The 13,483-nt window shown below is 44.3% G+C and overlaps 1 protein-coding gene across 1 annotated transcript; it reads right to left on the reverse strand.

Moving 5' to 3' along the window:
- Positions 1–3,225: 3,225 nt before the first annotated feature.
- On the reverse strand, positions 3,226–12,302 carry DFFA (DNA fragmentation factor subunit alpha). Its single transcript, XM_016149377.2, has 6 exons — positions 12,090–12,302; positions 10,194–10,355; positions 8,709–8,851; positions 5,678–5,867; positions 5,337–5,488; positions 3,226–4,566 (listed from the first exon to the last, which is right to left on the reverse strand). Exons 1-6 carry the CDS (start codon positions 12,223–12,225, stop codon positions 4,354–4,356), a joined length of 996 nt encoding a protein of 331 aa, XP_016004863.2. The 5' UTR covers positions 12,226–12,302; the 3' UTR covers positions 3,226–4,353.
- Positions 12,303–13,483: the final 1,181 nt, after the last annotated feature.

Here is a 13,483-nt window from a genome sequence, read left to right on the forward strand (position 1 = left end):
CATTTGGACCTGCTGTTATAAAATGCCCATACTAACTTTAATGAGTCGATACTTTGTTAAAATTCTTTTCATGGATTACAGCTTTACGTTTATTTCAAACCAAAAACGGTGAGCACTGCTGCTGCCCTGCCCGGCGCCTGCCTGTCTCACCTTGTAGCACGGGGTTCCCGTCCCCGGACCTGGGCTTTGTTCAGAGTCAGGTGCATGTGTAGTGTGGTGTCAGGTCTATAACTGTTATACTTCCCCCCGTTCCTCAGTACTCTCCCACAGACGGTGAATGATGGGTAGAGGCAGGGACTTCCTTTTCTGTGATATTAACACAGAGCAACTGTCAAGCACCATGTGGACCAGGATTTTGGTCTGCTTAAATGAAGTTAGTAAATAAGTCGTTCAATTTCAAAACCCTAACCAAATTTTTAATTCTCTCCCAAAGCACTGAAATCCCTGCTTGATTATACATGTTTATGACTCTTGAATCATAAAGAAAACATCCAGAGTGAGGTTTTTAGATGCTAAACTTGAAAGCTCAGAGATTCCTACCTGGAGTTATGGAGAGTTTCTGAGGGTCAGGCGTAATATTGGGAAAGCCGGCAAAGACTGGCTGGAGGACACTGTAATATTCTCTCGACACCAGGGGAGCAGACTCACGGAGTATGACTGCTGACCGTTTCGTTCTGTTTTCCGCAGAGCTGAGCTCATATTCATAATTACTAGCTGAGTAAAGTAAAATGTGATGGAAGAGCCCTAATGGCATCCACAGCTCCAAACACAGCAGCTTTGAGACTAGTAACTGGGTCAGCATGCTGGTGAAGGTGTTTTCCTGAAAGGCCAGCTAACCTTCAGAACTTTGTCTTATAAGCTATTTCTAGAAGAAAAGCATGACCATTGTTTTTCAGTTTCCATTAGGGACATACATACACTGTCCTTAAGATAGGGATTTTAACTTTGAGCTAAGTAGTATCTGAAGGATAATGAGGCCAAACTAATGAGACTGACTGCCAGGCAGTGCATCCAGTCTAAGCCCGGCTCAGTTCAGAGAAATTCAGAAGACGTTAACCTGCATCAGCGCGTGTTAGGCTGGGTTAACATGCTCATGATTAGTAAGTTAGGGTAAAATGAGTAAATTAGGATAATTTTCTACCATTAGGTTTTTGGTAGACTTTATGAAAGTCTACCTTTCTGCGGTTCAATAGGGTCAGATGTGTAGATCCTGGGACGTCAGCACCTGGACCACTTCTAATTCATTCTCGTCCATCATTTCCAGCATTGGTCATCAGATTAGAGCCTTGGCTGCTGAGGAAGAACTGGGTATGACATAAACGTTCAACGGGAAGTCCCTTCATGCTACTCACGTTTCAAGGCTGACAGCACAGCATCCCAGGCTTTAGGAGACAGACCAGCAAGCTCGTGGGCGACCCTTAAAAGGTGCAGCTGGCTTTACCAGCATGTGCTGGAGGGACCACCCGCATCTTAACAGTAGTAGCTTTTTTGGTAGAGATATGGATTCCATTTTGAACAGAAGAGGAAGGTCATTTAGGTGTTAAAAAGAAGGAAATTGTTTCTAGACCGGAAAGTTGGAGGCTAAGGACAGCTGGGCAAGCCACTAATTCGTTATTCATAACCCTAAGAAAAATGAACACTGATTTATCCTTTACATTTATAATTAAGTATCAAGTGGTCAGAAATACATATTGATCTTATAAAAATAAGAGAAAAAGCTAGACGTTTTGGGTTTAGTTCTCACAACACGGTACTGGAAGATACTGAGGAAAATCCCATATCTGCCTTAGCCTGTTGCTTTACTTTGTAGTTGTGCACGTGTCTGATCTGATTCGAGCAGGTGGCCAGCTTTAAGGTTCTGCAATCCGAAAATTCGATGCACATTTTGGGGGTCGAGTCTGTTCCCTCACTGGAGGCTTTCGAGCAGGACGGAATAGCCCGCAGCTGCGCAGAGGTCTCAGGCAGCGGTCGGGGGCTCACACCGGATCTCTTTCAAGGTCCTGAAAAACCTCGAATAATAACGTAAGGCAAAACCCTACAGATAAAATAAGATGTTGAAAAACCTCGAAGGCAAGAACAAAAAGAATTAGGAAATTAACAGTCTGGTTAGTAGGCATGTTAATAATTCTTGTATTAATTCAGGGTTTTTTTTGGCATACAACTGTTTTATTCCTTTCTCTCTGGAAAAGAAAAATCCATTAGTTTTTTTCCTTTTGCTTTTACCCAGGAATTAAAGGTTGGTAAGTGGTAATTAGCACAGCTCCTGTCAAAGCCAATTGCCTAATGGGGACCGACATTTGACTTGAGTTGAAAGAAGGAAAATGGCTAATGTAGAGTTCATTAGTCCCAGCTGCTTTCTTCGACATTCTTTTCTCCTACCCCAAGAAGAGGCAGGCCCTGCTCGCGCTCCTATTTTTAGATATATTGCTGTGCTTCCAGGTTGCTATTTCAGAAGGCCTGGAGGCATAGTGGAGGGAAGGTAAATGGTTACCAGGGGCAATATAATGCTCTTTGCAACGGCTTTCACAACACTTGTGGGCTGGAGTTTGCAGACTAAGGTCTTTGCCCTAGAGACCCACAGACCGGATCCTCCTAAGGACACATTGCTGGCTTTGCCCCCACCGCCTCTCTGCCCCGTGCCCCTGGGGAAATGAAAGGGAACCACTGTCAGGTCCCGTGGGTACTGTGCTCTTGGGGGCTTAGCCTAACCTTACATTTTGGGAAACTAAGGTCCCAAAAGGTGAGACTCAGCATGGATTTGCCCACCCCAAACCCACGGTGCTCTTCCCATTGTCCTGCGCAGCCGAGGCGCTTGCTGAGTTTGTCTCAAGTACAGAATACCAACACCCGCAGCCAGGCCAGTCAGCTAGAGTCTGCCGTGCACTTGAGAAATGATGTAAGAAAACATTTTTAATTCAGTAGGGCGAAGTTGTAGATGTTGATATAACTGGTGAATAGATACCGTTCTGTCCCATGTGCTTTCTGAATGTCATGCTGAGCATTCCTATGGATGAAACCCTCTTCCAAATTATCTTAGCCTAAAACCAAATTGTTTTATATAGAAATACAGAGTACTTTTTCCTAGTTTTAATGTTCCCTGGATTTTTCAAGAATGCAGCTACCTTGCTGAAAAAAGGGTAGCTGTTATGGTAGTTCAAGTTCAGTAAGTACAGGCATTTGACAGCTTCATGGTGCGGCTGGTACAGTCATGTCCAGACAAAGACATACTGAGACACGTGCCATTTTATTGGAGATTATTTTCCTCTTGTTTCTTCTTAAATATTACATTTGGGATATTATGTCGATGCTTTTCAAAGTATGCGCGTAGGAAAGTTAGCGGCTCCAGCTTTCATTTAAGGGATAATTGAGGAAGCATTACAGATGTGCTAGTAAAGAAGGAAATGTTGGGGCTACTGAGAACCAAGGGTGTGAACCACTGGTAAAAGGATGCTGAGCACACTGGAGCCTTCCTTGAAGGTCACAGGATACAGTTCTTCTTGTTCAGTTACTGTTTCCTGCACCCACCCTTGCCCCAGGACTTACTCTTATATTTTTTAATAATTAGCCAATGTTATCTCTTAATACATCTTATTTTCCTCTAAGCGTGCTTAAAAAAAAAGTCACATAAGTCAATGATAACCTATTATCTTTTCCCTGCAAGGAGACTATACTGTAGATTACAAAACCAAAGAATGAGTTGGTACAGAAACAGGAGGTACAGAAACCAGAAGTCTCGCTTTGCACCCAGAGACTTGGAGTCGTAGCGCAGAGAAACTGACTTAATGACCTTTTATACTCCCTGCTGATAAAACATATTAGAAACTGAAAAGCATTTCAGATATAATTTCACAATACTGAATTAGCTATTAGAAACGGCGAATTAAGACTCTCCATGCATCCCTGTGGTCTGCAAACTTACATGTGCCTTTAAACAGACAGACAGAAAAAGTTCATTGACCTGAGAAACAAGTTTGTGGCCACGATCAGGGCTGTTGTCACCTTTTCCACCATTGTGCTGAATTCGCATTCTTATCTTTGAACAAGGATAGCCGGGAGAGGTGACAATTTCTTTTCACTGCCTTTCACAATTACTTTTAAACAGCAGAAGAGCATGTAATTAGAGGAGCTAGGATATTATTGGTGGTGCTTTATCATTCAAAATAGGGAAAGGGCTTACACTGAGATCTAGAAGAGCTTTTCTGGGGGGCAGGAAGCCAGTATCCAGCCTACTCCAGGAGAATGTGCTCTAAGGCAGGGGCGGAGTGCTACACAGGTGGCTAAAAGGGCTGACTGGGTTTGCTAACAACAAAGACCAAGGCCACAGAGCTTTCTGTGCTGTATGTCCAGCTCTAGCTACGTGGGGTCTCGTTTGGCTCGTTTGGGACTCCGCAGTTCTCCAGGCAGTGAATTCCTCCTTGCTGAAACATTCCTGAGAGAATGCAAACTCTGTATCTGCCGGAGGCGCAGGCTCAGCTCCTGATTGCAGGCGTGTTGGACAGTTTCCGTCTTCTTTAAGTCCCAGTTCAAAGCAACAGCCAGCGCTTTGGGGTCTTCCTTGGTAACCAACTGTGGCAAGAATAAGAAGCACTGAGAACCAGTACGTCTGCCCTGCTCACCGGCTGCTCTCATGGTTTTCTTTACGGGGGTGAGGTTATGCAGCATCAGTTTATGTCGTCTTTAGGCTGAAATGCCAGGTTTCCTGCACTAGATGTCATGGGCCTTTTCTTACCATACGACACCAACAGGAAAGGCTCTCTGGGAAGAAGTTTACTTGGAGCAACTATCAAGTCCACTTAAAAGAAATTTAGCAAAGCTCAAGTCAATACAGCTTCCTTCCCTTCTAGCTACATTGGGGAGGTACTTGGGACAGGGATGAAGATGATGACGAAGCAGTAGCACCCACTGTGATGGGGTCTCCCCCATCGAGCTTCTAGTTCCCTGATCTCGAAAGCCGGCACAGTGATCCTCAAGTGTGCCTTCCCCTGGGATCATTTATGTGCCTCGACTATGAATCCTCTTCAACCACAGACAGAAGCAGAGGTGAGGTCAGAAGCTTGAGCTCTGCTATTCCCCCTGTCAGGTTTAGCCATTGCATTACCTGTTTGGGATCACAGAATAATGTTTGATGATCTTAGGGAGCACGTCCATTTTGTTTAAGCCACTTTGATTTAGATTAAGTAAGATGTTTGCAAATGCTCTGGCATACGACAGGCAAATCAGTAGCTAAGCTTCAGGGTCTGTGGAGGTGGAAAAACTCATGCGTGCCTCTGCAGGGCTACCTTGCGCCTCTGCGGGGGCTCGTTCTCTGAAGTTCAGGGTCCCTGGTTCTTGCCCACCTCCAAATCCTGACTAGACAAACTCAGCTCCGGAGCCGACTTCTCCTTCAGTGCAGTAAGGATCTGGCTTGAAAGTGCAATTTCAGAGGAGCTCTCTCTGCTAAGACCCGTGTCAACCGCATCCATCTCATCACTGAAGCCAGCTGTGGACTCTGCAAAGCAGACGTGAGAGGGAGGTCAGCGCGCTGCGTGCACACACAGCCACACAAACAAGCAGCCAGAGTAATCCGGTGGGCAAGACGGAAACCTTGCAAAATCCCAGCAGCTGTGGCTTCACTGTTTTGACTACGTTACAAGCACTTGGTTCTCCCCCATGGACAGCTCTTAACACGGAGTCCTACCTGGCTGCTGTGACAGGATCCTGCCCTCCTTTTCCAAGGCCTGGAGGTAGAGCTCCAAGAGCTGCTTGGACTGGCGGGCTTCCTCTCTCTGGTCAAGGACCTGCTGGAGGGTGTTCTGGAGCCCCTGGACTGTGACGCGGCTTTGGCATAGTTCCTGAGCCAGGTCTGAACATGGCACATCAATGAGCATCTAAGAAACAAATATGGACTTTAGGAAACCTCACAGTACTTTCTAAACAGGTATTATATTTCTCAAATACATCAGTTTCAGAGACTCATTTCATATGCTTTGCAAAGTTATTAATATGGCTTCTTAAGAGACGTAATTTTTTTCAAAGTTTTCCTCTGGTGAAAAAACTTGAAAAATGATATCTCAGTGCTTCATTAAAAACTAAACAAAATCCTGATAGTAAAAAACCCAGTTGTACAGGACATAAAGGAGGAAGTGCATGATCATTTATACAATGAATCAATGGAAGGTTCTTTTAAACAATTTTTTTCTAATGATTTTAACTTTAAACATCTTTATTATACAGGTTCGTAGCTTTAAAAGACTTTAAAATATAAACTACACTAAGCTTTTAAATAACATTTTTAGTCTGTGACATAAGAGAGACCTCGCATCATCAATATGCTATAAGGATTTTTTAAAAGGCTCATTCTTTTTGCATATACAATACTAGATTTTAAAATAGTCTTTAAAAGAGAAAGATCAAATTGTTGAAATTCTTGGACAGTGATTCTAAACTCAGTTGCACGTTAGAGTAGCTATGGAGCTAATAAAAACTACAATAATAAGAGCTTGCATTTATTGAGCACTTACTATGTACCAAAGAGAACTCGTAGAACAGAGAGTGATGGGGAAGCCTACTCTAGATTGAGGAAGGCCCCTTTGAACAGGTGACTTTTAAAGTTATTTTTAAGGTTCGCACTGCATCAATTTTTGAACAAGTAATATTAATACATTCACAAGGTTCAAAATTCAAATGTACAGACCTTATGAGGTAGGCACTAGCACTATGCCATTTTACAGACGATGAACATGAGGCAAGAGAGTTTAGGTAACTTCCCAAGAATCAGAGTCACTCTTTGTTCCAGTCTCCAGGACCCGGGGTAATCGATCCGTGTCCTGCCTCCCATCTTTCTCACTGCCCGCAGTCCCTGCCACCGTGGTGCCTTTCCTTCGCCTGCTGCGGCCGGCCTCCACGCGCTCCCTTCAAGCATCCTAACTTCCCTGTGGCGCCTAGCTGTCGAGGGCTCGGGTTCACGCTTATTCTCATGTCCCCATTTTGGTAAGGCCTATGGTGCTCCTTATGCTAAGGATATATCATGATATGTGAGTCTGTTGGGATGGGGAGGGATCTTGCGACCCCTTTGTTTCTTAAAAAAGGAAAGAAAAGCTCAAGCTTGCTCCTGCCTTCTGCCTGGAACACTCTGGCCCCGATCTTTCCACGGCAGGCTGTCTTGTTCGTTAGCTCTCAGTTACACTGTCACCTCTTGGGACCCTGCCAATGTTTATCAACACATTTCTATAAATTTATTCTATGGACAAGCATGCGTGCAAAATGACACTGGTAGGAATTCTGTCTGGAATAGCAAAACTAATGACAACCCAAATGCCCACCAGTGGGGGAGACTGGTTAAATAAATCATGGTACATGCAAGAAATGGAATATTATGTAGTAGTGAAAAAGAACAAGGCTATCTCTTATATACTGATCTGGAATACTCTTCAAATATTGCTTGAAAAATAAGAGTAGATATGCTTCCATTTATGTAATGTAAGGGGGGAAGAGGAGAAAAAATATATATGTATGTGTTTGTATATAAAATCTCTCTGGAATAGGAAACTGACGGGCTGGTTGTCCCCAGGAAGGGAAACCTGGGAGTCAGCCTTTCTTGTATGTCCTCCCCCACCAGACAGCTTTATTGAGATATAATTTACATACCATACAATTCATCCATGTAAAGTACACAGTTCAGTGGGTTTTAGTATATTTGCAGTCATCACCACAATTGTTTTTAGAACGTTCTCACCATCTCAAAAGAAACCCCATACCTATCAGCAATCACTCCCGATTTCTCCTGATTTCCCCAGCAACCCAGGCCTAGGCAACCACTACTCTAGTTTTTGTCGCTACAGACCTGTGTATTCTGGCCTTTTCATTATAAATACAACCACAAAATACGTGACCTTTCATGCCTGGCTTCTTTCCCTTAGCATAATGCTTTCGAGGTTTATCCACGTTGCAGCATGTAGTGATACTTCATTCCTTTTCATGGCTGAATAATCCTCTGTATGGATGCATCGCATTTTATTTATTCATCAGCTGATGGACATTTGGGCTATTTTTACTTTTTGGCTACCTGGATACCCCTCTATACTTCTTGGATTTTTAAACGTGAATGTATTCATAGTATTTATTCAAAATACATAGGTAAGTTTACAACATAACCAGTCTGAAGCGGCCCCGTCACTCAGCACACTGTCTGTCCCATTCGCTTCTCATTTTGTCTGCCTCCCTTCATCAGAATCCCAGTTCCATTAGTGCAGGGACTGTGTCTGCCTCATTTGCCCCCAGTGTACAGAACCATGCCAGACGTAGGGCAGGGGCTCAATCTGAATTTCTGTGAATGAACATGTTTTTATCCCAACTGTACTGGAAAGGAAACGCAAACAGAGAAGCCAAGACACCGGCTCAGTCACAGTGATGGGGCCGGGATTCAGTCCAGCTCCTGTAACTCCATATCCTCCGGCCGCACAAGCCCCACAGTGTGCCTGTGTGGGTCTAGGCGGCCTCCGGGCATCTGCATTTTTACAAAGCTCCACAGGCTGATTCTGATGCAAGGTGAAGGCTAAAAGATTCCTATTCTAGGTGAGAAAATCAGAAAGTGAGGACTGCTGGTTGTCACTTAAGAAGTATTTAAAAATTAATAAGTAAAAGTGCTGTGGTAAGATGTGTAGAAACTAGAAAGATGTTGGGGGCAGCGGAGGCCCGACGAGTGGCTGTGAGTGGTGGAGGGAGCTTACCTGGAGGTCCTCCTCTGACAGGAGGATGATGCTGGACAGATCTTCCTTCAGCTGCCTGGCCACGTTCTTCCACTTTGGCCCCGCCCCATCATCAGTTTCGTCTACATCGAAGGACTCTTGGGAAATCCAAGCAGTACCTCCATCTGATACATAAAGGGAAATGACAGTCACAGTCAGATTAGCCTGAAGAACTGTTTTCATCTCCTCCCAACACGCACAGCCTTCGGGGATGTCTGCAGAGTCTCTGACTGCCCACTTAGAATAACGTCAATGGAAAAGCAAGCACCTTTCTCAAGGATTTACAGGAAAGCTGATCCCCATCTAGAACCTTAATTTTCCCTCTTCTTTTACCTTCAATTTATTTTTGTACAAAACTGCTCTTAATTCTTTAATGGAAAGAAGCTACTTAAACCCAGTGTGTGGTCACGATACCCAGGGTCCTACCACACTTTCCTTTAGGTAGTTTTTGGGTCTCTGGGTGTGTTGTTTTTGTACACAAAAAAACATTCATTCTCACCAGCACTGCTATGTTTGTGGATTGGTCTTAGCCTTGACTGGAGGAGCTGTGGCCAGTTTGCTGTCCCTAGGGTCCGAGTACAAAGGTGGCTGATACAGCCATAGCCGAAAGGTGACTTCCTCAATTTAGTGGCATGAACTTTCATCAAGAGATTTCTTTAGCTTTTTGATCCTTTCCCATCAATATTAGTTCCTTTTGAATCACCAGTGATGATGACAGTGACAGGTAACATTTACTGAGCCCTTGCTGTATGCTAGGTAAGATCTAAATGCTTTCTATAAGTGGTTCTCAACTGGGAGTGATTTTGCCCCCCAGGAGACATTTGACAATTCCTGGAGGCATTTTTGATTGTCACAATCCCGGTGAGGAGATGCTACTGGCATCCAGCGGGCAAAAGCCAGGGATACCGCTAAACTTCCTTCGATGCATAGGACGGCCCCACAACAAAGAATGCTGCAGCCCAGAACGTTGGAGTACTGTTGAGAAACCCTGGTTTGACGTGTACTATGTTCTATTATCGTAACGACAACCCTAGGAGACATGTACCATAATCATCTCAATAAGGTGCCGAGAAGGTAGGGAGTGTAGCCAAGGTCTCATGGCAAAGCCAGGATTCAGAAGGGGCAGCGTGACTCCACGTGGGGCACTGATCTCTCTGCCATGCTGCATTTTATTTTTATTTTTTATTTTATTTTTTTTAATTAAAATTATTGGGGTGACATTGGTTAATAAATGCCAGGCTGCATTTTAGTTGCTGTCAGCCGGTAAGTGATCGGACAACTGGGCCCATGTCTCATTCATCTTCACCCACAGACTTAGCACCACCTGGCATGGACACTGTGCTCAGTAAACGTTGGCCGTGTAAATGCTTAAACAGCCAAGCGGTAACTAGGTGTCTGTGCAGTAAAATGAATCGTAACGGATGTCGTATTGCACAGATCATTTTATACACGGCCAGCATTTCTTACCTGAGTTTCGGTATGCCCACTTCTCGTTACCGGCCAATGCCACAAACTTAGTATTGGAAGGTAGACACAGAAAGTAATCGTCATCATCCACTATGGTGCCATCCTCTGCCAGGACCAGTGTGACTGGTGCCAGGGACTTATCAATGGACAAGATGTCATAGGCTGAGAAGAATAAAATATTTGGCAATTGATAAGTATCCATAAGGTGTCTACGTTCATCCTGTACTCTCAGAGCCTAGAAGAATTCCAAGTAGGTAATAGTAACAACAACAGCCACAACTACTAGCACTAATATACTTTGCATGTGCCTGGTACCATCCTAAGTGCTTTTTGTATACAATATTTAATCTCCTAACAATCCTATAAAGTAGGGACTATTGTTATTCCCATTTTACAGACATCAAACCCAAGGCTCAGAGAAGTTAAGTAACCTGTCCAATATCACACAGCAGGCAAAAGAGCTGGGATTTACATCTACATGGTCTGGCTCCTGAAATGGTGTTTCTACAGCTACTCTGCATCTATATTAGCAGGCACTTGAGTCTTGACTGGGATGAAAAACAAACCAAGGTCTGATGTGATGCCTTGTAAACAAGCAGTCTTTCACTTACTCAGTGGTCATCTCAAATTCTGTTGTCAAATGTAAAGAAAAAAATAGAAAAAAAAAAGAAATGCTTTTTGTCTTTTGTAGTATCTTTCTTTGTAGCCTTTATAACCTATAGGAAAGTTATAGAAAAGCTGCAGCTTCTATCAGTAGCTTTTCATATTATCACTGGGCAAGAGGCTTTGTCCAGGGTAGGTCTGCGCCATCCCATTTAGTGACAGCAATACTTAAAATGCTGATGGGTCTAGAGTAGGCTGAGAAGTAGCCAAGAGACTACGAATAACGTCGGGCAATGTTGTCTATCATTTAAATAGAACAGCAAGCCTGTATAGGCCTAGCTCCAGAGAACACAGCCTCTGTGCCATCAGGCAATGCACTGAGGGGCACTAGAACTTTATCCTAATGGCAGGAAAAAATATATAAACACCTATCTGGCAAGGCCATGTTACTAAAGCACTGATAAGTGCTTTGGCTGCTCCTGGGTTTCTGAAAGATTCTGTCTGATATCTGCTGGGGCTTGACATCTCGGAGAGAAAGCACGGAACGCTGCCTGCATGACTGAGACCCGCTCACCTGTTTAGCAGGTCAAACTTCTTTGGATAAACAATTTATTGTTACAGGCTAATAAGACTTGTAAATCATCTGGGTTTATCATCTCCCTTGAGAGTCCCAACAATCGTAGGAAGCAGGGCTGGAAATAGTATACCTACTTTGCCTATGAGAAAACTGAAGGTTAGGAAACGATTAAGTGCAAAGACAGGCAGCTAGCAACAGCGGGCCGGAGCTCAAAATTTATCAGCCCCGTCACTCACGACACACAGTTCTTGACTGGACCTCCAGAAGGGTCGGCAGCAGCTCCCTCTTTCCCGCACAGGTACCTACCTGCCAGAGCTGCCGGTGGAAACCTGCCCCACCCTCCCTGGGCTCCGCTGAGCACCGCACTATCACCTTAGGAGAACTCGAGAAGCAGGAATATACACTGGGTTGGGTTTGGTCCAAAATCTAAGTGGTTTTAGGCAAGGTACCCAAGTAGAGTCTGCATAGTGCTTCCGGTCTACCTTTCCTCCATTATGAGTCCCACACGAGATATTTAAAACACTTGTAAACGCTGTGAAATTTGTAAGTCACTATACCCACGTGACTCATTTCTGCCCCAAGTCTCCACTGGAGCTATAAGAATTCCCAAATCACCTCTCCTCATCCCGCTTTCCCCCTCCGCCCGATAACCTCACCCAGTTCCGGCTCCCCTCAGTCCCCGGCCCCCCAAGGCCTCGCCCCGGTCCCGTGCCAACCTTTGCTCCTCAGATCCTCGAGGCAGGAGGCCGCCACGCCATACTGTTCGCAGCTGTGGTTGCGGCGCAGCAGACACGGCTTCAGACCCTGATTCTCGCCGGATTCCGGGGCCCCTGCACCCCCGGTCACCTCCATCCTTTTCAGGGTGAGACTTGATTGACTTCGGGAAACGTAGGAGGCTGGGCGCCGGCAGCCCGCATTCTTGCCCGCAGCATGCCGGGAGTTGTAGTTCTCTTTAGTAAATCACGCGTGGGACCAAGGCACGCCGGGAGATGTAGTTCTAATGGCTAGTAATCAAGTGCGGGCGGGGGCGGGCGCCTGCGCGGGGCATTCCGGGAACTGTAGTCCAGATGCGAAGCTGATTTCTTTACGTCGCGCAATTCAACTTAGGAGGTTATGTTAAGGAGTTTCAATCGTGCGTTCAAAATGAAGTCAATAGAGATTTATTTTGCATTACGAATGGCACTGATTAATACTCCCTTTGTTAGAGCACTCCTATTTGTATACATAAACGCATAACATTAATACTTAAATAAAAGTCTGTCATAGACCTGTATTAATTTGCTTTCCCTTTCCAACCTGAAAGATCCGTAAAATGTCCCAACTTTCAGGCTGATTTGAAGGAAGTCAAGTTTAACAATTGATGAGTAGTTTTCAGTCTTGCTGAAAATATAACAGAAACATAAAATACTCGCACATTTACTTTCAATTCCCTGCTTCAGCTGTGCAAATGGGGTTGGGACTCGTAACAAAATGCTTAAATAAATAGGTTAAACGGTACGATCTTAAAGAAATCAGAGAGGAAAGTGGAAATGCGAGCCACATCACTGTTTGAGCTCGTCCAGATGCTGCTTGACAATGTATTTGTCCTAGTTCTGACACTGTTATGGAAAAGTCTGTGTTCGTTCCCCATGAAAATCGAATCTTTAATATTAAAATAATAAAAAATTATCAAAATCGTTGCTCGCTTAAAGGGGGCGGCATTTTAGGTAAGAAATAATTGTCAGCCCATATTTATTCAGGGTCGGTCCCTTTTTTTGTTTATGAAAGGAAACGAGATAATCTCATATGAAAAGGATAGCCATGTAAGTGGTTGGAGAAACTGTTGAAGCAACACAGCTACGGTATGAGCTGATATTTCTAATGTACGCAACTTTCGTGTAAATTTCACATGTACATTCTCTTTTCGAGAAGCCCCACTTTCTTTGCTCTAATAGATCTGCACACTATTCGACTCCTATCTCCGGGATGCTGTGATTGTGTGTGTGTGTCTTTGGCCTGGACTTGGAAGCAGGGGTTAGGTCTCTCAGATCTTTTTATTTCTAGCGCCCATCAAAGTGCCTGGCAAAGGCACTCAACAGATGGTACTGAACTGAACCGTTAATTAATTAAA

Source organism: Rousettus aegyptiacus, unplaced genomic scaffold (genome assembly GCF_014176215.1).
Source record: "Rousettus aegyptiacus isolate mRouAeg1 unplaced genomic scaffold, mRouAeg1.p scaffold_m13_p_1, whole genome shotgun sequence".
Lineage (NCBI taxonomy): Eukaryota > Metazoa > Chordata > Mammalia > Chiroptera > Pteropodidae > Rousettus > Rousettus aegyptiacus.

What these genes read in the sequence shown, in the direction of transcription:
- DFFA (XM_016149377.2), bottom strand. Translation starts at nt 12,225, where the DNA reads ATGGAGGTGACCGGGGGTGCAGGGGCCCCGGAATCCGGCGAGAATCAG. An exon ending in CGAGGATCTGAGGAGCAAAG is followed by an intron (nt 10,356 to 12,089) that starts GTTGGCACGGGA and finishes TATTCTTCTCAG; the next exon opens with CCTATGACATCTTGTCCATT. An exon ending in GTGGGCATACCGAAACTCAG is followed by an intron (nt 8,852 to 10,193) that starts GTAAGAAATGCT and finishes TTTATGTATCAG; the next exon opens with ATGGAGGTACTGCTTGGATT.